At 38.9% G+C, this 27,125-nt stretch overlaps 1 protein-coding gene across 8 annotated transcripts in view; it reads left to right on the forward strand.

Moving 5' to 3' along the window:
• DNM3 (dynamin 3) overlaps window positions 1-27,125 on the forward strand; it is a 589,217-nt gene that overhangs the window by 213,233 nt on the left and 348,859 nt on the right. For all 8 annotated transcript variants that reach the window (XM_033200233.1, XM_033200237.1, XM_033200230.1 and 5 more), the window contains exons 8-11: window positions 870-1,005; window positions 3,272-3,339; window positions 7,000-7,138; window positions 22,664-22,750. In XM_033200233.1, coding sequence (XP_033056124.1) covers window positions 870-1,005; window positions 3,272-3,339; window positions 7,000-7,138; window positions 22,664-22,750 — 430 coding nt within the window. The remainder of the gene's footprint in view (window positions 1-869; window positions 1,006-3,271; window positions 3,340-6,999; window positions 7,139-22,663; window positions 22,751-27,125) is intronic.

Below are 27,125 nucleotides of genomic sequence, written 5' to 3' on the forward strand. Positions count from 1 at the left end.
GCAGCTAAGAGGAAATAAACATCCAGTACAGTTGAGCATATGGGCCACTGTCTTCTGAGAGTTATGGGCTAAAGTGGAAGGTGTGGAGAAACTATTTCTCAATAACCTTTGAAGCTCTGGCAACCTTGAGATCACCCAGGGATGAGTGTGAGGAGAGACTGAGGCTGTGACATTGGGGGAGTGATAGAGCTGGAGCATTTGGGACACTAGGTGGCTGTGATGTCATGGGAGTCCAGGTCCATTTGACTATTCTACATAAGGTTTAATTGATTAACTCTCTATTTCAAGTATTCTTTTTTTTTTTTGAGAGAGTGTCGCTCTGTCACCCGGGCTGGAGTGCAGTGGCGCCATCTCGGCTCACTGCAAGCTCCACCTCCCGGGTTCACGCCATTCTCCTGCCTCAGCCTCCCGAGTAGCTGGGACTACCTGCACCACGTCCGGCTAATGTTTTGTATTTTCAGTAGAGACAGGCTTTCACTGTGTTAGCCTGGTTTGTCTTGAACTCCTGACCTCAGGTGATCCACCCGCCTCGGTCTCCCAAAGTGCTGGGATTATAGGCGTGAGCCACTGCACCCGGCCCCATCAAGTATTCTTTAAATACCATTTTATGACTGCAATCAAGTGAACAGAATGCATTGAAAGACAAATATATTTAAATATTTATTCTAATTAAATGTCTAAAATCTTAATGATGTGTATTTCATATAATCACACTGTGAGTGCTACATAGAGTGCAGTGTTAACTCTGCCAGTAGGTGCCACTAAGAGTACCTGGAAAACGATTCTAAGGAATAATCATAGGAAAAGAAAATGAAGAGTGCAAAGGCTTGTAACTTTGACTTGAATCTATTTCTCTTTAACAATTACAGGATGGTTCAGCAATTTGCTGTGGACTTTGAGAAGAGAATTGAAGGGTCAGGGGATCAAGTAGATACCCTGGAACTCTCAGGTGGTGCTAAAATCAATCGTATTTTTCATGAACGCTTTCCTTTTGAGATAGTAAAGGTTTGTGTCAAACGTTATTTTTCCCTTAGTTTCACTTCACTTCCGTATTCTGTTTTATACAACTTGATAAAATATTGTGTGAGTGGTATAGAACTAACATAGTTCTTTGAACAAAACCTCCATATTCAGGTAATGAAATTCAGGAGAGACATGTGTTCTTACTGATGATTCTGATTTTATGTAATGAGTTTTAGCTACATTTCAAACACAAATACTAATTGAGTTTCCTATGATGTTTGTTGTCTAATTAATTTTAAAATATTTCTTAAGCATATACTATGCACCAAATTTCTAGATGCCAGTGATTAAGACAGGGAAGGCCCTTGCTTGTCTAGTGGGGAAAGAGAAAATTAACAAACAGACAAAATAAGAAAGTTGCGAATGTTTTTGTGTAACATGATATAAGAGAAAGGGGCTGGATGAGCCACTTTTAATGAAATAATCAGGCAAGTTCTGTCTGAGCAGGGGACATTTAAACTGTGCCCAGAATGGCATGAATAGGTCAGCTGGGTAAAGATCTGGGGGAAAGGGGTTATTCAAGGCAGAATTAGCAACCTCGGATAAGGCACTAAAGTATGACAGGTGAAGAAGAGATGTGGCTGATGAAGGAGAGGGGTGTGAAATGAATTCAGAGAGGGAGGAAGTGTCCAGTTCACACAAGGCTTTCTAGGTTGAGGTAAAGTCTTTATGCTGAACAATGAGAAGTTACAGGAGGGTTTTAAGCAGTAATGTGACTTGATTTGTTGATGATGTTTAGAAGAATAGTATACCTGCTGGATTGTAAAGAGCCAAGAGACGTGAGGAGTACAGTGGGTCAGACAAGGGGTGAATTCGTTTTCTGTGGGGTCTGAAGCTTCTACAATTTTGCAGGTCCACTTGAAGAAGAATACAAAATTATAAACACACAGTCAGGCACAGGGTCTTGGAAGAGGCTGGTGCAAGGGAGAAATGCTGAGAATTAAACTTCTTTAGCTTTCCAGTAAAAGTGCTCCAGCCAGAAAGGATAGAGAGAGATGGGTGGCTTTGGGGTTTTGGAGGTAAAGTTGCTAGGGCTTCTATTGAAATGGGGGAATGGAAGAAAGATAAGTTTTTAGATGACTTCCAAGGTTTTGGCTTTCACAGCTGAGTGAGTAGTGGTGCCCATTAGATGAGGGAAATGAAGGAAAAGCTCTGTTTGTATGGAGAAGTGAATTAGGAGTTCTGCTTTGGACGTGCAAAGTGTAAAATGCCCAATAGGCAGTTGAGTGGTTTTAGGGACCATGCCACTTGTCTCAAACAGAGAGGCGAGTGCTTATGTCTTCATGTGGGAGGCAAATGGGTAAATAGATAGTTTCATTCAAATGTGCTAAGTAAAGTGATAAACTTCAGCACAAAGTGCTATGGAAACACAGCCCACAGACATGAATCCCAGCTCAACCGTGTGAGGGAGCCAGGCTTCTGAGCTGAGTTTGGAAGGATGAGCAGCTAGTTAAGCAGGAAGAGTTAGGTTACAGGAGGGGGTGATCCAGACAGGAGAGGAATGATAAAGGCCCTGAACTATGAAGCCATTGGTTGTGGGTAGAGACCTAGAGCAATTCGTCATTCTAGGACATAAAGTATGAGGGGAAAGTAGACAGACAGTGAAGCTGGAGATGCCAAATCTCAGAAGTCAGGGCTGAACTCAGTGTTCTCTGGCCACCCCTTCGAGGTCTAAGCTCTGTGACACTTTGATCCTACTTCCAAGTAGATTTATGGTACCTTGGGCTTCTGAGAAATATTTGTACAGTAATCTATCCTGTGTTGTCTTTTTAAAATAGCACTAATTTTCTTTTACAAAGAGGTCTTTAACTCAAATGGTTTAAGTGGCCAGGGAGAAAAGACAGCCATTGTTAATTTCAGGACATCTGTACTGCTACTGCATATCAGGTGATACCCTCATTTATGCATTCTCCTGTGCCTTCCAATTTACCATATTTAGCAAAAGAATGAAGAATTATACATTTCAAATGAATGGCTAGATTTATGTCCAGAAGGCATCCTTATGCATAGCACTCCATATCTATAATAGAGTTAAAATCCACTGCCCCTAAACTCCCCCAAATCCCTAGTGTTCTGTGTTGCCTTGAACTTTATATAAACAGATGTTTTGGCCATCTGGGTTTAGGTTAGGAAAGACATGAGTATCCACTTATTAATAACGAAGTCAGGTTATTCTCATTCTGTAATGTTCAACAATATTATTCAAAGGAATTAAGTGTCATAACCATGGCTCATTTTGCATCTGCAGATGGAGTTCAATGAGAAAGAACTGCGAAGAGAAATAAGCTATGCAATCAAAAACATACATGGTATCAGGCAAGTGATTCACATTTTTTTTGGTCATCTGTTCAAGGTACCAAAAGAAAATTAATGTTTATAAATAGCTAGGAAATTTGTCTTTTCATCATTGAACGGGGTAGAATACAGAGGTGGGAGTCAGAAACAGGAAATCCTGCTTTAGGGTTTAATGGTAACTTCCTGTATTGCTGTAGTCAGTTTTTTCCAAGTGAAAAAGCAAAAACATCTTCTGCACTTCCAGCCTGTACTCTGCACAATAGGGGATTCGCAGATTAGCAAGACCCCATTCTCCAGAGCGTTCGTTTTTCATGAAGGAGGCCAGACATGCTCATAATTAATCATTGCTTACACCGGAGAAGGGACAGATTAATTCTGATTAATGTTGTGGAGCAAGATTGGGAAAGATGAATGGAGGTAGTTACTTTCAAGTCTATCCTGGCATGTGGAGAGAATGATTTCAACAGGCCAGGAGGTGTTGTGTGTGCATGTGTGCTTGCACGTGTGGGGGCATGTATATGAAGTAGGTGGCAGTGTGATGAGACAGGAGAGGATGGAAGGATGGAATGGAGGTTGTTGAGGCTGGAGGATAACAGAAAGGGCTTTCTGGTGGAAGGGGAGGGATGACCAAAGGTACAGAGGTGAGAGGGCACAACATGTACCCATGGAGCCAGGAATCATGCATATGCATTGGGATTGTCTTGAGGAATGTGGTCAGGAGAGCAGAGGGACCTGAGCTGGGTGGAGTTGGGGGTGGGGTGGAACTTGTGTCTGAATTTCCGCTTGTTTAAAGTGAGTTTATTCTAAATTACCTTCTATCTTAGTCTGTTTGGACTGCTGTAACAAATGACCACAGACTAGGTGGCTTATAAACAACAGAAATTTATTTCTCATGGTTTTGGAGTTTGAAAATCCTAGGTCAGGGTGTGAACATGGTTGGGTTCTGGTGAGAGCCCTTTACCAGCCTGCACATTGCTGTCTTCTCATTCTGTCCTCATGTGGCAGAGAGAAAGCTAGTTAGCTCTCTGGCCTCTTCTTATAAGGGCACTAATCTCATTCATGAGGGTTTTGCCTTCATGATGTAATTATCCCCCAAAGGCCCCACCTCCTACTACCATCACATTGAGGGGTATGGTTTCAACATATGAAGTTTTAGGGGAACACAAACATTCAGTTCATAACAATTTCTTTAAAGAACTATGATAAAAACAAATGATTTTAAAATACTTATTTCTTCATTTCATGTACAGAAGGCTAAACATAACTTAATGAGCATATGTTGAATTGTAGTGTCCTTAATTCAAGGAAATAAAACTTAAGTTGCCTAGTACATAGATTGCCTCATATGGAGGTGGCCTCTGCCTGTTATCGTTTGTGGCTCAGCCTCTGCCAAAGGGCCAAGTTGAGACTATGCTGGGAACAGACCCTGAGAAGGCAAAGCTTGACACTGAGCGTGCATGTGATGAGTGATTTTACAAAGGAGTTATGATGCTTCAGTTATTTATTGTTTTAAAATTTAGACAATCTGCTCCACAAATCTCAAATAGTATGGGCAGATATGAGTTTACAAAGTGAAGAGGAGAAAACCTCTATAACCAAATCTAATGTTTTTTCTTTTATCATCGATAGGATTTCTAAGCTCCCTATTCTATTTCTTCTACACCAAATCCAGAATACATTTGGTGTAGAAACTGTTTTACTTTTTAGCTGGGCAGATCTGGTATTTGGACATGTTTATCTGATAGATGCAGTGGAACCAAATTACATTTTTTGGGTCATACAGTATTTGAACTCAGCCAAATACAGTATTTTTACTTCACTTGTAAAACTCATTACCATATGCAGCTTTTGTCAAATATAACTGCAAAATCTCAGTAATTCAGAATTGTCGATTTCTGATTTATATGCCTAACAACAGGAGATTGTTGGTTGTTATTATAAATTTGCCTGTAAGATGCTAAGAAATGCACAATGTCCTGAGCATAAGACATACTCACGGTATGCTTATTTAGGTCTTTAAATATGCTTGGTTTAACAATTTTTTTCCCATTTGATTCCATTGGCTATTTGAGTAGTAGAAGCCCTCTTTGCCCATGAAGGACTTGATGGAAGAGTTGCTTTGTTTTTCTTCATTGTTTTGTTAATACTGAATCCTGTCTATGAGCAAGGGAAGGAGACGGTCCTTATGGGGCAAATCAAGATAAATAGGGTAACAACACTCCCTACTGTGTAGTGATGGGACTAAAACATGTGCCCAGCTTCCTGCAATGTGAAATAGAATGCCGGGCTTCCAAGAAGGAAGGTCTCAGCAGCAGGTCTGGGGAAAGATTGGAACTATAAGTGCTTGCTTTGCATCTGGGCTTTAAAGCACAGGTGGGATTTGAATAGACCAAAATTGTGAAGAGTGTGAAATGAACATCATAGACAAAGGCAAAGACATACAATATAAGCAAAGGCAAATTGACTAAAACATAGGTTACGCGAAAGGCGAGGAGAAAAGTAACTATGAAGAAAGATTATAGTCAAAGAGTGAAAAAATTTTAATATTGTACTAAACAGTTTGAATTTGATTCGTACCTAGTTCGGAGAAATTACCATTATAATATAGTATGATTACTACAGTTATAAATACAGGTGAGCATAGGGTACTAAGCAAATGATAAGAAGGAGCGTCAAGTCAAGATAGTATAAGGGAAGTGTTGAAAACATTTTCCAAAAGAGGTACTATAGAATTCAGTTCCAGGAAGAAAAGTTAACTAATTAAGAAGAGGTGAGGAGGGGAGGGAAGAGGGCCTAGGAGTGGGCAGGATCCAGTGCCAAAGCCTGCAGCCTGCCAGCCTTCAGTCATGGCCAAGTCTCAGTGCTCAAAGGCCCCTGTTACTGTAGCTTCTCTCTATTGACCTTTTGTTTAAATTTGAGTAATCATTTTTTACTTTTTATGAAACACATATACACATGCACATGTATATATCTGCTTTCCTGAGTTCCTGTTGAGCATGAGAGAAGCATTGTTATAACACCAATTCGAATTAATTAGAGCCCAAAGGAAGACACTTGTTATTTTGGTTATCATTTGTTATTTTTGTAAAGTCATTATTTAATTTAGGCATCTTGAAATATTAAAATTAATTCATAAATCCCCTTACTGTCTTATTCTCCCAGTGCCCCAGGACCTCAGAGTGGGAACTGTCAGGCTCACAGTAATATAGCTGTCCTGGAATGGATAAATTGTATAATCTACTATTTTAGTGTATAAAAAGTGAAGCTCACTGGCTGTTCCACAAAGGAAAAGGAATTGATTTTGGAATCTTTTAGAAATAGAAATCTAAATTGAGAACACCATTTCTATTGTAGCATTTCTTTTTATTGCTGTGAAACAGCGAGATAAGACAAATTACAGTTAAATATTAGTTAAGGGTCACATGATGTGCCATATAAACATTTTGGGCACTATTTTCAGCTAATACTAATCTTCCATAGATTGGAACTTATTATGGCTTAGCAGTATTAAAGATATTATTATAGCACTGCTGTGGATGGAACAAATCACTATGTAACTTTTAAACTTAGTCTATTACATGCTTAATTTAAAAAGGATGTTAATTTAAACATTTTTCAAAAGATTTTTGAATATTACTCAATTTAAAAAATCTCATGGTCTGCTTGCTTTCTTACCTTCAGGACAGGATTGTTTACTCCAGACATGGCATTTGAAGCGATAGTCAAGAAACAGATTGTAAAGTTGAAAGGGCCTTCTTTGAAGAGTGTGGATCTGGTAATACAAGAATTAATCAACACTGTGAAGAAGTGTACCAAAAAAGTAAGTTGGAATTATTTAGCTTTCCAGTACATGGCTTTGGTTTACCAACGTTCTCTATCTCATTGCGTGATTCTCTTTCCCTGACCCTCACTTTGTTATAGATGTTGTGTGTTTGCCTACAGGGAAGGGTTGTGGAAAATACTGAGTGGGAATTGCTTTCATGGAGGGCAGACATACCGTCTTCTATCATTCCTAATACGGTGGTTTAGAAAGAGTATATTTCTTTGGCTGATTTTCCCCTTGTTGTCTTAACAAATAAACATTATTTCCGAACTATTAGGCAAATGCCCTAAGCTTATTTTTCTTGTGGTGCATGGATGAGGGTAATTGTTAGAGAAGGAAATCATTGATAGTACGTGTATCAATAAGAAAATTCTTCCAAATTGCGAATATGTATTCCACCTGAGCCTGGGTGTTCTGGGAAGGGGCAGTGTAGTGTAGTGGATAAGAATCCAGCCTTGGAGTTTCAGTGACCTAGATTGAAATCCTGGCTCTGATACTTTCTGTGTGACCTTGGGTTTAACCTCTCTAGTCTTGTTAATTTATCTGTCAAATGAGGATGGTGATGATAATAGTAATACCACTTTAGTGAGGATTAAACAAGATGATGCCTGAAACCTATGGGTCACCTAACACACTGATTAACCATAGTTTAAGTGCTCAGTAAATGGTGGGTGATCCATAAATTGCCATTTTAGCAGCAGGGAAGTGTTGAAAAGATTTTCCAAAAGAGGTACAATAGAATTCAGTTGCAGGAAGAGAAGTTAACTAATTAAGAAGTGGTGAGGAAGGGAGGGAAGAGGGCCTAGGAGTGGGGAGGATCCAGTGCCAAAGCCTACAGCTTGCATAAATATTAATATATATTTATAAATAGATATTAATAAATAACATAAATATTAATAGATATTCTCTACCCTGAATATCTATTAAATCTATGCTGTAGAGTCCTGGGGTAAGACTTCCCAAGTAGGAGGACTCCTCACTGAGGAATATGGAGAACATGTGCTGAACTTCTCAGTTCATGAAAGGAATATCTTGTATTGAAAAACACAAAAAGAGAATTAGTGATGGTGTTTACAGTAGGGTAGGTCTAGCCCCCTGACAGTTAACACTCATGCTTTTAATATTTCTCCAACCTATGGATAATTCTGTTTTTGTTAGTTTTGTTATCCTTCCCTTTATAGATGGTTACGAGGCGTTACCTTTCTGAAAAACCAGTGGGAAGAAAGAGAGAGAATGAGAGGGACAGAGAATTAGAATGAATATGAATATTAGTTCCCATTACCTGACAGAAGGGCTCAGGTAAAGAACAGATGTACACAGGAGAAGAGGCAAGTGGGCCGAATTCCTAGATGTGAAGGTTGAAAGAAAAGCAGTAAATAGAACTAGCTTGGGACTCAGAGGTGACTGGGAGTTTCAGACCCCTTTTCTAGAGCTCCTACTGCTCTTCCACCTCATTTCCTAAACTCCTGGTGTTTCTTCTCCAAAACAAGAAGAGCCACAGGAGTTAAGGGACTGAGGGACAGAAAGAAGAATGCACATGGAGTTGAAAAAAATCAATCTTTCTACCGGCTCACCTCTTGGAAAGCTGAAGTCAGTTGCTAACAGTTCTCATCCCTGCTACCCTCACCTACTCTTCAAAATGCAACCTATCGTGTCCCTTGTACATTTAAAGCTCTCTTTATTGATCTCTTTGCTGACTTTCAAGATTAATTGATACTGAGTTTCCTACTAACCCTAAGGATTGCCACTCTCAGCACACAGATGTGTTTAGCCAGAGGCTTCTCTCTAGGTTGTCCATGTCTCTTACTCCTACCAATTAACCTCTCTTCTTTACAAGGGACACTTGTGCTGCGTTTGTTCCCAAACCCATTTAGCCAGTCGCACTTATTTGAATAATATACTTTGAATAAACAGAGTAATTAAACTGATCCAATGCAAAAAAGACTTTGAGTTTTGTTTCTATGAAAACTAAACTGAATGCTGTGAGAAGACTTGATAAATGTTAGCTGCAAAAGCTTTGCTATTGACTGGGTGTAGGCAGGATAATGGCAAAAGAATGTGTGTGTGTGTGAGGAGGGGATTATAAAAATCTGGATAGGTTGCTTATCAGCTTAAGGAGATTTTGGGCTGAGACAATGGGGTTTTCTAAATATACAATCATGTCATCCGCAAACAGGGACAGATTCCTCAAGGATCTAGAACTAGATGTACCATATGACCCAGCCATCCCACTACTGGGTATATACCCAAAGGATTATAAATTACTCTACTACAAAGACACATGCACACGTATGTTTATTGCGGCACTATTCACAATAGCAAAGACTTGGAATCAACCCAAATGTCCATCTGTGACAGACTGGATTAAGAAAATGTGGCACATATACACCGTGGAATACTATGCAGCCATAAAAAAGGATGAGTTTGCGTCCTTTGTAGGGACACGGATGCAGCTGGAAACCATCATTCTTAGCAAACTATCACAAGAAGAGAAAACCAAACACCGCATGTTCTCACTCATAGGTGGGAACTGAACAATGAGATCACTTGGACTCAGGAAGGGGAACATCACACACTGGGGCCTATCATGGGGAGGGGGGAGGAGGGAGGGATTGCATTGGGGAGTTATACATGATATAAACGTCATGCACATGTACCCTAGAACTTAAAGTATAATAAAAAAAAAAAAAAAAAAAAAAAATCTGGATAGGTTTGGCATTCAAATTATTTCACAAGTATCGTCAGGTTCTCCCTCCACTGTAAAGAAAGCAAAACTGGAAATCATAGATGAAGGATGTGGTTTATGTAAGACAGAAGATGCATAACTCCAATCAGCAGATCCATATGCAGAGAACAGACCTTGGCCTTACATCAAAAGATTGGCACATGTGTGGACATTTATGTTTTAAGTTATATAAAGTGTTTATGGTATGCATGAATCTTTTTTTTTTTTTTTTTTTATCTTTTCCCATTTTATCCGACCTACTGGAAAGCCAACAGTCAATTCTGATGGCATGGGATGAGACAGCTTGTTCCCAGACACTTTTTGGCTTCTATTCTTGCTCTCCACCCTTTCCATTATGCTCCTTGGATTGATCTTCTATATATTTTTACTATCTTCTCAAAACATTTTATAGTTTGCCTTAGATAAACATAAAATCTAGCTTTTCCCCTGAGGTTACTGTTTACCCTTTAGCTTTCTTCAGTGAAGGATATTTATTCTAGCCCAAACTGGGAAAATCTGAGGGCCTTTATTGGGTATGACATTTGCCCACTTCTCCTTTTGTGGCTTCCAAAGATTATTCCTTCACTTTCTCATAGCCTTCCATTAAGGCCCAGGTGGTGCCAGCTGTACCTGTTCCTTATATTCACTGTCACTACCAAGTTCCAGGTCACTCCCTTGCATTCATCAGGATCTTTAGAACCTGGCTTACATTTTTCCTCTCCATCCCCAGTTCACCTTCAACTTGGAAGTGTTCAATGTCCATGCAGATATCATGTACAATGCCTAAAAGCAACTTTTCCTTGAAATCTTTGCTCTCCATTCAGTCTGAGCTAGCATCATAGTTTCATGACTTCTGGCTCTTATTGTCATCAAAAAATGTTTTACTAGGAAATTATAAACCTTAAAGGGCCTGCAGAATGCTGATCACCCCCTTCATCCTCTTTAGATTTTAAGCCAATTGGGAAATTAATGGAAAAGCTCTGTTTTGAAGGTTTGAAATGTAGTGTCCACTTTACTGCTGACATGTCTAGGTTGGAAAATGTGTCTGGGCCTTGCTGCTAAAGTGGGAGCCTCCTGTTATTTCCCCTTCCAGCATTAAACCTTAGAGCCCATAAGGTGTATGGGTGAGCAGATGTACATCCATCATTAGTTTTCTTATCTATTACTTCAGTTCCACTTGGATTAACTTGGCCACCTGTTGAAACTCCAGGACTGCTAAAATTTACCGCTTGTCTTTATTTTCCTTTCCCCACAGGCTTCTGGAGAGCTTGGAGATATTTGTCTATTTGTGTGAACTGGTGCCACAATATATTCATGATCTTCTTCTTAGTCCAATTTCAACTGCCGCCCAGCAGTGCTTCAGTATCTTAGTAATTAGCAACCTCCTGTGTTCTCCATGATAATGATGTTAAACTTTTAGCACTCTCTTCAAGCCACCTGACTCATCACTTTTATCCTCACTTTCAATGAAGATTTCACAGAGAAAATAGGGGCCATAAATGGGCACTATGAAACATTGATTCTTGTCTTCTATCCCTCAAACTTACCTGTATTCACAGCCACACCCCCTTCTTATCCTCTCTGTTGAGATACTATTCCTGACCAAGGGGGTAGGGGATGGTTTCCTATCTGTACTCTCACCTCCTTTGAGGATGTACTCTTTTTAGCCTTTTATTTCCTGAATCATCATCTTCACCATCACATTTTAAAAAATCAGCTTATAAATATATCTATGTCTGTCCAAATTTAAAAAGAAACAGTGACAAAGACTCATCTGCTGCCCTACTTTTCTCCTCTCATGGTCAACCTTCTTGGGAAAAAAGTAATTTATGCTTTGCATCTTTGCTGTCTCATCTGCAGTTAATTCCTCAATTGAAATTTGACTTCTGCCCCACTATTCTATAGAGTTAATTATTGCAAAGATCAGTGAGAATCCTGATTGCCAAGCCTAATGGACGCTCTTATTCCTGAGACTATATTCCACTCTCTTTATAAAGCTGGCACTTCTCTCTCATGCGCTCTCTTCCCTCTTTCTCTTTATTCCTTCTCCACCTCCTTTGAGCATTCGTCCATTTTTGCTTGCCTCTAAACACTGGGATCCCACAGAGGTTACTCCTGGTTTTATTCTCTTCTTACTATATTTTCTCCTTGACAGATCATGTCTGTGATAGTTCAACTACTACTTAAAATATTGCTGATTCCCAAATCGGTACTTCTAGCTCAAGCCTCTTTAAGGGAACTGTCTACAGATGACTGCAACTATTCTCTTTTCTTCCTTAAAGCATTGAGCATGACTTTTAAGCCTGAATTACTCCAGTGGCCCCTAACTGATCTCCTTCTAGCCTGATAACCCTCAAATTCATCTTTGCCATTGCTTGCAAAGTGATTTTTCTAAAATACAGATATACCTTTTGCCCATATCCTCAAAATTATTCAACGACTCCTCAGAGCCTTGAGAATGAAGTTCAGATCATTTAGGGTTGTATTTAGCTTCCCTGTCTGATCTCTGAGTGTTTCTCCAGCTATATCTTTGGTCCCACCGCTTGCTTCAGCCATTCTAGATGATTTGCACTATCCTCAACGATTTTTCATGCCTTTGCCATTTGATGGCAAATCACATTTGATGTGATTCCTTTTGTCTGGAATGTCTCACTTTCCCTCCTGTGTTTACCTGCCATCCCCTCTCATTTTTAGGGAGCCAGCTCAATCATTCTGTTTTCCTTAAAATCTTCCCAAAGGGCCTCTGTGAGTCCCTTCCTGGTCTCTCTCCCAACTCCCTTTTTAGTGCTTCTGTTGATAACCTTTGTGTATTTGTATCATAGCATTTATGATACTGCCTTGCGATTTGTTTGTATTTATTTGTTTATATATCTCCTCTTGTTGATTATAAGCTCCTTTGAGTAAAAGGCACTGTGTTTTTTATCTTATCTAACTAGCCTGTAACACAGTGACCAACTCCACATATAGGCATTTTATAAATATTTACTAACAATTTAGATGTTCTAAAGTTATCCAGTGGTCAAAAATATATATACTTGGTTTTAAAAGAGTATTTTAGGCTGGGCGCGGTGGCTCAAGCCTGTAATCCCAGCACTTTGGGAGGCCGAGACGGGCGGATCACAAGGTCAGGAGATCGAGACCATCCTGGCGAACACAGTGAAACCCCGTCTCTACTAAAAATACAAAAAACTAGCCGGGCGAGGTGGCGGGCGCCTGTAGTCCCAGCTACTTGGGAGGCTGAGGCAGGAGAATGGCGGGAACCCGGGGGGCGGAGCTTGCAGTGAGCTGAGATCTGGCCATTGCACTCCAGCCTGGGCGACAGAGCAAGACTCCGCCTCCAAAAAAAAAAAAAAGAGTATTTTAGCCATTCATTTTAAGATGATAAAATTTAGGCAAATTTTCTTTCAAATATTTATCCTTTTCCTTGTGCTGCATTTTGATGTTTTTCATTTTTGGCCTTATTAGGTATACTTTCAATATGTTTCATTTAAAAACTGGTCTAATTAAAATATTTTGCAAAGCAAAATAATCCTAATTAGAGTTGAGTCTGCTGGGACTTTATTGCCTCCTTTTGAACATGAGCCATAGATAAGGTGACTATGTAATTTATTGTTCAGTACAGGACATTTTTGAGACTTAAAGGGGGTGCTATGAATACTTTCACTGGAGTAATAGGAGTAAACAAAGACTGCCACAGGCAATGTGAAAATAAGTAATTCCAGCTATATTGTAATTATATATATATATATTTCTGTTATAGCATATATACATATATAAACATAAAATACAGTTTTCATTTACAACACCTCATGTGATGCCTCATGTGTAAAAACCTTAAATTTTTTTTCTTCAGCTGCATTAAATAAACATCAGTGAAGAACATATGGGATTTATGTGTGTTCAAACAGCAAAACACAAAGCTAGACTCCTAACTTGGGGGAATGCATTTCTTCCCCGATATTTTCTCACTGTTGTCTCTGGGGCACTGGAGGATAAGACAGGAACATTAGAGCTTTATGAGCTATTTGGCTTCATGCCAGGGACATCTCAACTTTGAAATTATTTTGGTGGGCATCTCTTTTCAGCTGCTTTTCCTTACCTCCTCTTCTCCAGTGCATCATCACAGGGTGCTGAAGGTCTTTTCAGGAAGCACTGAGAGGAACATCTTGGTTTTTTTTAACCACAGTTTAGCAACTGTGCCATTTACTGGCCTCTTGGGAAACCACATTCTTGGATCATTATCATACTAATTAATTGATTTTTTTCCTGTTTAGAAAAAAAAAGTTTTGCAAGGGGAGAAAAAAAAAGATACCTTAGGCAGTTATTAGAAATACAGGGAAAGGACCAGGAGTGGTGGCTCACGCCTGTAATCTCAGCACTTTGGGAGGCCGAGGCAGGTGGATCACCTGAGGTCAGGAGTTTGAGACAAGCCTGGCCAACGTGGTAAAACCCCATCTCTACTAAAAATACAAAAATTAGCTGAGCGTGGTAGGGGGTGCCTATAGTCTCAGCTACTCAGGAGGCTGAGGCAGGAGAATTGCTGGAACCCAGGAGGCAGAGGTTGCAATGAGTCGAGATCGCACCTTTGCACTCCAGCCCAGGCGACAACAGTGAGACTTCATTTCCAAAAAAGAAAAAAAAAAAAAGGAAAGGAAGGGAAAGATTTTCCATTAAGAAGTGCTGTTAGAAGAAATGCTTAATCTTGTGGCTTATTAGGTAAATATCTAGCTCTGAATACACATAACTAAACAAGTGAATCCAAGTCCTTACCATGGCTTCCAAGGCCCTACACAGTCTTGCCCCCAGCTTTTCATATCTAAACTCATCTCCTCCCCTTTCTCTCCTCCTCTCGGTCCTCTCCAGCTGCACTGGATTCCTTGTTTATTTAGCAGGCCAAGGAAACATGACTGTAGAGCCTTTGCACTTCTCATTCTTAATGTGGGAAATAATCTGCCCCAAGATAAAACCATTGCTTCTTTCAGGTCTCTGCTATTCAGATGCCCCATAAAGCAGAGTCTTTCTCTGACTTTTCTGTTTACAGTTGCATAGCCCTCCCCCAAACACCCCCCCCCCCCCACACACACACATACACACACACACCATTGTTCATCTACTTACCAAACTTTATTTTTCTTTGCGGTATATATTACTATTAATATATTAATTATATTATTTATATCTGTTGTTGTTGTTGTTGTGGTAAGATAATTAAGGGGCCTTGAGAATACAAGTTCCATGAGAATAAGAACTTGGCTTATTAAGCTCATTGCTCTGTCACCCCTAAAACAGCCTGGTTTTCAACAATAATTATTGAATGAATAATTAAAAAATGAAGTATATCTCATTGATTCAGTAGGTGACGGTCAGTTTGTCTGAAGTAGGATGAAGGAAAATGGCTTCAAAGCATCATACTATTTAGGACTTTCTTTTAGGTTTATATAGATGTGCTGTAGTTTTTATGCTGTATGAAAATACTTGCATTTCACCTCCTAATGGTTGCCATCCAGTCAAACTCTGTGCTGTGCTTTGCATATAATACATGTCTAATGTAATAGGCTTTGGTGCCCAGGCTTCAAATCAGACAGGTTATTAAAGTCTGAAACTTTTGTTGGGTATTATAGGAAATTCAGTCCTGGGACTCAGTTTTAATGTGATAGGATCTCATCTTTTAATCTTAAAACTCATTAAAGGATTTGTAATCTTTATAATTGGTTCTTAATTTATAATTTACCATGGTCCCTGATTTTTCTCCCACTTTCTCTTTTGAAGTTTTTTTTTTTTTTTTTTCCATTTTAACTGCTCATTATGTGTCTACCAGAGATAAACTTGGGAAGAGAGAGATGAAAATCTGATTATGATCTTCAGGTGTTGTTTTGCCACCATGTCAACCCACCCTGACTTCCTTTTTGGATGTTTTCTGAATTACTTAAGTAATAGGCTCTTTTGACTACTCTGCGGCACCCAGTTTTATTCACTCAAGGTTGGACTTTTTATTTTGTTTTTGTTTTTCTACTCTTCTTGTTTCTTAGGTGAGGACTTTTTTGTTTTTATTCCTTAGCATTTCATAAATAACACTAGAGTTCTCTTCATTTCTCTGTTTAAAAGTTTTTCCATCTTATACCTCAACACTTCTCCTGCTCTTTGTGGAAAATATTTGAGGTTTCTAGATTAAGTATTTGCCCACCTGGAGAAGGAGGCCTAACACTAGCCCACTTGGTCCCAGTCTGCCTCGTTGGGATCTGGCACTCCTTTCCCCTTCCTGCCAACTTCACTTTGACCTTCCTTGACTTCTCATATGCCACTCATATGCCAATGTAGAACACCCCATAAGGAACTTTCCCATTAACCCCTGTGCAACTTAGAAAACAGTCACTATTTCTTGATCTCTTTATATTAGAATTGCTTCTCATCTTCAATCACCTTTGTAAATTTTTCTACAAATACATCTGTTTAAAAAATTTTTTTTCATAGCAAATGTGTTGTGCGCAGATGAGTGTCTTCTCATATCCTGAATAAATCCAACACTATGCTATACAAAAACAAAGGATGGCTAGGGATTTTGTTGTGTTGGGTGGGTGGTTAATTCACAGAAAATGAAATTAAAAAATTGAATGCTTTTATGAGTGCTAAAATTCATTATTTCTATTTGGCTTGTAGCAAGCACCCAGCATTTAAAGGTTTATAGCTTTTTCATAAAAACCCTTATCTTTAGGTCAGCCAAACCAATCAAGTCAAGTGATAAGTATAGAAGAAATTTTGTTCTGATTTTATTTTCTTAGTGAGGTTTGGTATGGAATTATGAACAGATGGTTACCTAATAACTCCAGTTTTTGCTGGAGGCATCAAACTTGTTCCTCTTGAAGATACAGAAATCTTGCCTGGTCTCTTGACCATTTCAAGAAAAATGTACTAGCATAGCATAGATCTTATGATCTGATAAACTGTTAATACATTTTGGAAGTGTATAATTTTTGTTTTGTTGGATAGAAATGTCTTCCAAGTGTTTTTTTTTTTTTCTCTAGGAAAATGTGATCCATACTGAAATTAAATTTTTATATTGAGGTTCCACCAAAATAATTAATCACTACCCTAAATAACACTTATAACATTGGACCTTATTAAAACATGTTTTCCTGCTTTCTCTCGGAACATATATAATTAAAATATTCGCCTTGAATTAAATGTTGAAGGTTTTGATTCCTAAAGTCATGTATATTGTGTTGTTTCTCCATTGAATCTTCTTTATTATTTAAGAATACTCAACGCAGGCCAGACGTGGTGGTGGGCGCCTATAGTTCCAACTATTCGGGAGGCTGAGAAAGGAGCATCGCTTGAACCCAGGAGGTGGAGGTTGCAGTGAGCCAAGATGTGTCACTACACTCCAGCCTGGGCAACAGAGTGAGACTCTGTCTTAGAAAAAAAAAAGGATATTCAATGCAAGTTGAATAATAAGCTATTTAGAACTAACTTGCTGGCCGGGCGCGGTGGCTCAAGCCTGTAATCCCAGCACTTTGGGAGGCCGAGACGGGCGGATCACGAGGTCGGAGATCGAGACCATCCTGGCAAACACGGTGAAACCCCGTCTCTACTAAAAATACAAAAACTAGCCGGGCGAGGTGGCAGGCGCCTGTAGTCCCACTACTCGGGAGGCTGAGGCAGGAGAATGGCGTAAACCTGGGAGACGGAGCTTGCAGTGAGCTGAGATCCGGCCACTGCACTCCAGTCCGGGCGACAGAGCGAGACTCTGCCTCAAAAAAAAAAAAAAAAAAAAAAAAAAGAACTAACTTGCTGTATAATAAATGTATAGCTTTGACTACAAGTTTCACTATTATAATGTAAGCATCAAATCCTCAGAGGACCTCTCATACCTGGTTTATGTATTTATTTCTTCATATTTCCCCTTGGTTTTTAAAAATATTTCTCTTATATGACTATCTGTACAGGCAACCTGCCACTCAAGACTATGTGGTTTCTAATATCAGGTGTTATGACATAAACTGAGCATGGAGCTGGACTGTAGCAGTTGCACAATGAATGACTGATGTGACATAAATTTAGGAATGTAGTTATTATAACGAATAGCAAATCCTTAATCCCTTGACTCTCTATAAACCAATTTATAGGTTATTTAATTAATAATTAGAGGAATAAAGGCCTAAAGATGACATCTTCCACATCAATATTATTTGGGCATACATAGTTAATATTCTGATTACTTTGACAAATAATAACTCCCTTATTCTTACAACTGTAGGCTTTTAATTTGACATTCAAATTAAAAAAGTGCAAAAATGATTGACAATTGTAATGGTATAAATGATTGAAGAAATGGTGATTACACATTAAATAAGAGACATAGAAGAGAGGTGAGGGATTGAATTGAGCAATCAAAGTTAAGTATGTTTTAAAGCTAAGTAAAGGGAGATGCAAACTGAGCAGGGCACAGTTTGAATGAGATCATGAAATAATCTCATTATAAGATTAAATGAGATAATGAAATGAGTGGTAGAAAGCCTAATCAGAAATCATTTTAAACGTCAGTAGGACTTTTTTTTTTAAACCTCTCTATGTATGTATCTTAAGAATTGGGACTATTTATATATTTGGGACTATTTATATATAAGAAGAATTGGGACTATTTATATATATTTATATATTTTATATTTGAAAGCCAGCAGTTAAAACCAAGATTTTGACTCTTATACTCCCACAATCAGTTCAATATCAACCATCTAGTAACCAAACCAGTTGTTCCATTAATGCCATTCAGTGATGCCTAAATCTTACATTGCTTAGTGTCTCTTCAAGGTTTTTCCTCCTTTGTCTCCATAATGGTAGTTCTTTTAGTGTGTTCTCTTTTTCTTTTGTTCTGCTTAGAATTTAGGCTTATTGACTTCCACTTGTCTCAATTGTAGGTACAAAATGTGGCTCTTACAGATTCCTTTTCTGGTAGAATTGAGCCCATGGGCAGTAAGCTTGGAAAGATCAGGAGATACACGCATGCACACAGATCAATCCTCCTGCCAAGGCCAGTAGATTGGAGGCATTCTTAGATGTCTCTACTTCATGGGATATTCTTGTCATTTTGGCCTTTCCCTGACTTAATGATGGCCATGTACTGGCCTGGGGTCCTTCAGCTATCAAGTGTTTAGTTTCTGAATAAATATTTATATTGCCACTATTTGATGGTTTTAAAAATAACTTTCTGCTGTAATCTGTTTTCTAAATGTTGTTAAAGGCATCCCAGTCTTCCTTGGTAGACCTCAATTGCTTGCGTAGTTACTTCTCTGAGGCAAAGTGATTCTATAATAGTGTGGCTGTCATTGAATAGCTTGGGAGGCTGTCTGAGTGCAGGGGAACTGATTGTCTTGGTGGCCTAGGGCAAGCTAATGGTTGGTGTCAGATACATCACTCAGGTTTGCACTAGTCAAGAAGGACTGGAATTGATCAGCCATCTCTTCCACTCTGAAGGCTTTTATAAGCCTCACAAAAAATAACTTGCAGGACTTTCAGAGAGTCAAGAGGGGTTCTGGTATAATAGAGCTTTTTCTGGAGAATGTTTCCAAAATGAGAGGTATGAGCTCCATTTGTATCTTGCAATAATTCATGAAATAAGCCCCCAGGTGAGCATACATCTCAGGATTCAGGTAAGAGCCAGTAAGGGGATGAGAGATTGAGGACCTCATAGAGACACTGGTGATGATTTTTGAGGTAACCAAAGCAGTCAGGTTTCTATGCTTTTATGATGTTATGAACATAATCTATATCCACTGTAGAAATATTTGGAAAATGTAGATAAATAAAATTATGCATTATTCAAAGAATTATTGCTATTAACACTTTTTAGTATCGTGCAAATCTTTTTCTATGCAGAGAGAGCAGACTTGCAGCGATGGAAGATTTAACATATATGAGATCTTGTGATTATGATGGTTCCATGAAGTACTGTAGTTTGTTATCTTGCTAAGACACTAATATATGTTGTGCATGCTATAAAGGTAATGTGCACAGTGACCCCAGGTGACCATACAGAAGCCACATTTCAGGGAGGCCTTGATCCAAGTCCTTACAAGTTTAGAGAAATATTATATGCTACCATATTACTCAAGAATGTTGGTATTTGTAAGATTGGGCTATATCCTTGAAAAATATCAGGGTATATGGTGGTGTGTGACTCTGTGTGTGTGTGTGCATGTGTGTGTGGAAGTGTCTTAGTTCATTTTCTGTTGTTTGTAACAGAATACCTGAAAATGGGTATACAGAAAAGGGATTTATTTCTTTATACAGAAAAGGAATTTATAGAGAAAAGGAATTTATTTCTTACAGTTATGGAAGCTGAGGAGTCCAGCGTTGAGGGTCTGCCTCTGGTAAGGGCCTTCTTGCTGGTGGGGACTCTGTGCAGAGTCCCAAGGTGGTACAGGGTATCAATCATATTGTAAGGGCACTGAGTGTGGTAGCATGCTAGCTCAGGTTGCTAGTCCTCTTCTTATAAAGCTACCAGTCCCACTCCCATGATAACCTATTAATCCATTAATCCATGAATGGATTAATCCACTCATGATGGCAGAGCCTTCATGACCCAATCACCTCTTAAAAGCCCGACTGGTCAATGTAGCCACATTGGGGATTGAATTTTAGCATGAATTTGGAGGGAAGAAATATCCAAACCAAAACACTATGCTTGTGCATAATCACATTATATATTTAGTAGCCTACTTTTCTTCGCTTAGTGTTGTAAATACCTTACCATGTCATTAGCTATTATTAAAAGTGTGATTCAAAATGGTTACATTACATCACATAAGTGGATCTACCTTCATTTATTTAACATCATCGGATACTAGGTAGTTTATAGTTTTATTTGTTTATCTTATTGTGGCTTTTCCAACTAATGCTGTGATGAATGTCCTTATCATTGTAGTTCAGAATTCTCTGAGGTTATTAGGTTGAGATCTCTGTCTCTTTCTCTGTCTGTGTGTGTGTGTGCACGCGCGCAAGACTTTTGATATGTAATGCTAAATTGCTTTCCAGAAAGATTTCTCTTGTTGATACCCCTCAACAAGTTTGAATTGTGCTAATCTCAGTATACCTTCACCTGTAGTAAGTCTTATAAAAAAATCATAGCATTTTGCCAACATGATAGTTATTGCTTTTCTTTGCATTAGATCACTTTACAGTTTGTTTTTCCTTCTGCTTATTGACTCTTACTTTTTTATGAATTGAATCATATTCTTTGCCTATTTTATTGAGCTATCTAGTAATCTCCTTTAATTTGCAAGTACTTTAAAAATTGGAATTAATATTTTGCCTGGCATGTCATGAATGTGCCCACTTTTCTCCATTTCCATGGCTGTCATCCCAGTAGAAGCCACCATTATTTCCATTCCATCGAATTGCTTCAGTAGCCTAAATACCTAACAGAATTGCAAGGATCTGCTTGATGTGGCCCCTCTCTACTTTTCTAGCTTTGTCTCAGGATCATACTCCTCAATTTCTGCACTGACTTTCTTTCACTTTTATCACCGCTAATTGCCTGCACTTCTACCTCGCCTTCACACATGTTCCTGTTCCTGGCAAACTTCATCTTCTCCATGGCCATTCTCACACACCTTTGCCTGTCTAAGTCTTCCTTCTGGATTAGGGTTCCTGAAACATTTTCATAGCATCCCATTCTCTTTCTTCCTTATATTGAAAACAACTGTAATTAATCTATTCACTTTTACAAACTATTTTTTGAACAATTACCTGCATAACTTAGATGGGGTTAAGTGATTAACATACACAATTTCCATAGTTTTGCGAAAAAATGTACATATACACATCTGTTTTCTATGGGGAGAATTTACAAAGTTAAAGGAGTCTCTCTGTGCTTCATGGGATGAATCATCCTTGAAGAGTAATGGACAAGACCATGGGCTCTGCAGTCCTAGGACTTAGGTTGGAATCCTGAATCCACCATTTTTGAGCTGTTTAGTCATGGGCATGAGTTACTTAACCTCTCTGTGCTTCACTTTTCTCCTCTATTAAATGGGATTGGCCGGGCATGGTGGTTCACGCCTGTAATCCCAGCACTTTAGGAGGCCAAGGCAGGTGGATCACCTGAGGTCAGAAGTTAGAGACCAGCCTGACCAACATGGTGAAACCCCGTCTTTACTAAAAATACAAAAATTAGCTGAGCTTGGTGGCATGTGCCTGTAATCCCAGCTACTCAGGAGGCTGAGACAGGAGAATTGCTTGAGACAGGAGGTGGAGGTTGCAGTGAGCTGCACTCTAGCCTGGGTGACAAGAGCAAAACTCTGTCTCGGAAAAAAATAAAATAAAATAAAATAAAATAAATAAATGAGGTTAATAATTATATCTGTCTTTTCTGATTGCTGTGAATATTGAAGGAGGTAATTCATGAAGTCCTTAGCTCCTGGCGCATGGTAGGCACTATATAAAATGTTAGTCTTTATCCTTTTCTTTGTCCTGTTTTCTGACTTCTTCATCTTTGAATTTTATTAAGTGCCAACTCGACAGGAGCACAGTGCTAGATGGTATCCAGGGTTCTGCTTTCTTCCTAGGGAATTGCTCCACTGGTTTTGAAGTGTTTCCTCAACATAACAAGGTTACTTCTGATGATAGTTTGTGAAGCCTCTCCCATCACCTTGACATTCTTCTTTAGAAGTTGATGATATTTCATTTTGGCTTCCAGAACGGCAATGAGCATCTTCCGTAAAATACATAATTGATCTCTGCTTCTCTTTTGGTAGTGTAACTTTTTGAGTATTCATACTCAGATCTGCTTTTCTTGACAGCTGGCAAACTTCCCCAGGCTCTGCGAGGAAACAGAAAGGATTGTTGCTAACCACATTCGTGAGCGAGAAGGGAAGACAAAGGACCAGGTAAGGAGAGGTCTTCCCTGGTGGGAAGTCAAAGGTCTCTGCAAGGTTGTCTGGTAGGTCCCAACAGTCAGCCTGTCGCTTAAAAGAAAAAAAAATAGTGGAACACAACTACATTTATTTCTACTTATTTATGAATTATACACATACTATATTCATATCTTATTTATGTTAAAAATATGAGCAAATAAAAAGACTTCATTCAGAAGAATGAGATGCAAAAGCAGTAACAGGAGTTTCGTTATTTTTTCTTCTCAACACTCCATGGATCATGCATACATCCTACTTTGAAAACCACTAATCCAGAAACATACCACATTTTCTCTTTAAGACAGGAGTTCTTAACTTTTAATGGGCCCACAGATGGGCTCCAGAAGATTCACAAACTCCTAAAACATTATGCAAAATGCTCAGTGTTTTTGTTTTCTAAGGAGACAGTGGACCTAGCTTTTCATCAGCTTATCCATACAACCTATGATTGAAAAGAAAAATTGAGAACTACTCTTTTAAACATTTCTATTTTATGAATGTATGTGGTTTGTAAGGAGTGACCCTGAAATTGTTTTCTAATCCTAGCTCTGTGATTTGGAAAGATTATTTTCAAGTGAGAATAATCCATTTAAAAAAGTAAAGGACTACATGGAAAGAATAAAAATCTTAGGTTTAAATGGATTTTTCTTAGTTACTTATAAAACATTGTAACAGGAAATACAAAGGGTTTTACATACCCTTGAATTCCATGACACAGCTGCACATGTGATGGTGTGGAGAGAACACTGGACTTAGGCCATGTGCTCTCCACAAAATAACATCATGTTCTTGTGTAAATCACTTCTTTGGACTGTTGTTTTCTCATGTACAGCATTAATATATTGGTCTATATGCTCTCTGAAAGCCTGTGTAAGTTAGTATTACAGGATTTTGTGATTCTCAAATGAGTGGGAAGGAGGTGAGGGAGAAATGGGGAAAAGGAAGAAGACAAAATAAAAGAGAGAGGAACAAACCACAGAGAGAGGCACACACAGCACATAGAGTGGTGCGTCAGGAAGAGGAGCAGGTGGAGGAGAAAGGGGACAGAGGGAAGGAGACCCAGCAGGTTGGGACATTCGTGAGTGATTCCAGTATCCACCTTTTCTCTGCTTGAACTGTGGATTCATTGTCACTACTTTTTATCATTGTGTTTTGAAAGTTAATTAATCACTATTTATAGTTTTCACTTGTTTATCAACTTTCACACTCTTGAATAGCTGCAATAGCCAAAAGAGGAGAAAACAGGCTTTGTGTTTCAGTTGAGATGAGCAAATCAGTATTAACTCCTGAGTCAGTGAAGTCAAGCCTAGAGCCAGATATGGAGCCCCAGGGCCAGAGGTTCTCCCTGATGTCTGATGTCTTGGCCCCTCCTGGGCTGAGAAAACTTAAGTTCTTAAGAATCAGCTGTACTCCTGACCTTAAGTAAATAAGCTAACTGTTTTAATTTAGTGTCTTTCATCTATAATATTCAAATGATAATAAATCCTACTTAACTCTTTGGGATCCTCTGTCAAAATAATATTGGAGAAAATATAGGATAATTATTTAAACCATTTTAAATATTTGTAATTATATCTATGTCAGTTGTTAGCTTCTTCATATTTCAGAGTTTTTGTTTTAGTAAAATGGCATGTTCAAACTTCACAGTGTTGTTAAGATTGTGGGCTCTGGGCTCAGACTACCTGATTTTGAATTCAAGCTCTGTTGTTAACATTTTGTGTAACTTGTGACAAATTATTTGACATCTTTACACTTCAGTTTTCTCATCTTAAAGTGAAATAGTGATAGTTAACTCACAGCCATTTTGTGAGGATAGAAAGAAGTAATCAAAATACAAGACCAGTATTTTGTGGCTCACACCTGTAATCCCAGCACTTTGGGAGGCCAAGCAGGCAGATTGCTTGAGGTCAGGAGTTTGAGACCTGCCTGGGAAACATGGTGAAACCCTGTCTCTACAAAAAAATTAAACAATTAGCTGGGCATGGTGACCTGCACTACCAGTAGTCATAGCTACTCAGAGGCTGAGGTGGAAGGATCATGTGAGCCCGGGGTTTGAGGCTGCAGTGAGCCATGGTTGCGCCACTGCACTCCAGCCTGGGTGACAGAGCAAGACCCTGTCTTAATATACATATGTGTACATGTGTAACAAACCTGCACATTGTGCACATGTACCCTAGAACTTAAAGTATAATAAAAAAAATACATATGTATCTATCTATCTTAGTTCTTAGTTCTTAATTAATTTTAGTTGTTTTTGTTTTTGTTATTGTTCCCAAAGAGCTATGGCACGTGGTAGATTCGAGGAAGAATTGCCTTTTCTGATTTCAAGGGAAATTGTTTTCAATCTGCAACTCAGTTACAGTGATTAATTTATTCCCCAAGTGGGAGATAAGAGATGGGGCAGGCATCTCCCTACTAAGTCACAATCTCAGATGGTCTGGTCCAGCAGTTATCAAGTGCCTGTCACAGCTGGTAGTGGTCACCTCTAATGTGGACTTGTGTGGCATAGCAGAAACATGCCTGGTTTTGGTAGTGTGGACATGTCATTTTGGATAGATCTCACATTTGAGTTCCAGACTCTGTGCTGCCTGGGGCCATGTGGTACTTTTAAAGTATCCAGTTAGACAGAGTGACCCATATCCGCAGGCCTCCGTGCCTGAACAGCTCTGGGGCATTCTTGCCGTTTTCTTTCTTTCTTTAAAAAGTAGACTTACTACCAACTTCTGCTCTGGAAGCTTTGTGGGAAAAAAATCTTCACAATTAAAAATATGGAAAGCCATAAATCTGTCTGTAGCTTTTTCTTAAACAAAGGTGTTTTGAATGTCTGAGTGTGCCAGCCGTTAGTCTCGGTGCTTCCATACATGTCATTGCATGTCGAAGCGGTGGACTTTCTGGGCAACTCCTGCCACCAGGGGTAGCTTTACTTTGCTTCAACTAAATATTCAGTAACTGTGGGTGAAAAAGGCAGTGAGAAACTCTGAGAAAGTGAAAAAACGAGGAAAAAAATGGACTATTTTTCTTTTTATCCCCCACATGCGACCTGGCTCTTTTCCTAGAGTGAACACAGACTCCCAGTTTCCAGGAATATAATGAGAACAGCCATAGCTTTTATTTTTTTCCACTTTTTTTTTTTTTCCTGTGCCACAGTCCAAGTTAATGTGTGTGAACGTCCAAAAGATATTCAGGACAACCTTTGGCGATGCTGAGGATTATGAAGATATTTTGCTCCTTACAGTGGCAACAGTTTATTTGTGTTCAAATATTACAGTTTATTGGTACAAGCTTTTGGCCAAATGGATTTGAAATATACAATTTAACAGAATCTGGCTTTATTGTTGGGAGAAGAGAGGCAAAACTACAACTAATCCAATAATGATCACGCTTCCTAATGTTTCAGTTTTCTTCAAGATATGAAACAAAACTCTATCTGACTATACGAAATTTTTTCATACAAGTATGATGTTATTGACCCAATAACCCCCATCCCTTGACTTTATTTTTGGTAGTGGGATTTGGAGTGATCTTTTAAATCTTTTTTTGGCAGGTCCCCTTGTGACTCTCAGCAAGATTTGGTCAGATGACTGGTTGAGATTAGCCACAAAAACAAAGCCTCCAAGCCCATAGCACTGGGTACTGAGTACAAAACAAGAACAAGTGGCCACATACTAATTATATATCTATATATGGGAATAAATCACTCCCTGGAAAGTTAACTGTTCTTGGCTGGGCATGGTGGCTCACGCCTGTAATCCCAGCCTTTAGGAGGCTGAGGTGGGTAGATCACCTGAGGTCAGGAGTTCACGACCAGCCTGGCCAACATGGTGAAATCTTGTCTTTACAAAAATACAAAAATTAGCTGGGCATGATGGTGGGTGCCTGTAATCCCAGCTACTTGGGAGGCTGAGGTGGGAGAATTGTTTGAACCCAGGAGGTGGAGGTTGCAGTGAGCTGAGAATGCACCATTGCACTCCAGCCTGGGCAACAGAGTGAGACTCTGTATCAAAAAACAACAACAACATAAAAAAGAGAGTTAACTGTTCTTCAAGCCTGGTAGATAGTTACATAATTAAGGCCACAGATGTTTATTGGGCATCTACTATGTGTATCATGCTAGGCTCTAAAGTTCTAAGGATAAAATGGTGAACAAGAGAAACATAATCCCAGCTTCTATGGAGTGTATAGTCTTGCAGAGAAGAGAAACATTAAACAAACAAACAAAAAAATTAATTACATTTGTAGTAAATGCCACAAATAAGTATAGGGTGCTATATAGATATACACACACATACACATACACAAACACACATATGTGTATATATAGTGTATATATACACATACATATATGTAT

The sequence above is a fragment of the Trachypithecus francoisi genome, unplaced genomic scaffold, assembly GCF_009764315.1.
Source record: "Trachypithecus francoisi isolate TF-2019V2 unplaced genomic scaffold, Tfra_2.0 Lachesis_group5, whole genome shotgun sequence".
NCBI classification, from domain to species: domain Eukaryota; kingdom Metazoa; phylum Chordata; class Mammalia; order Primates; family Cercopithecidae; genus Trachypithecus; species Trachypithecus francoisi.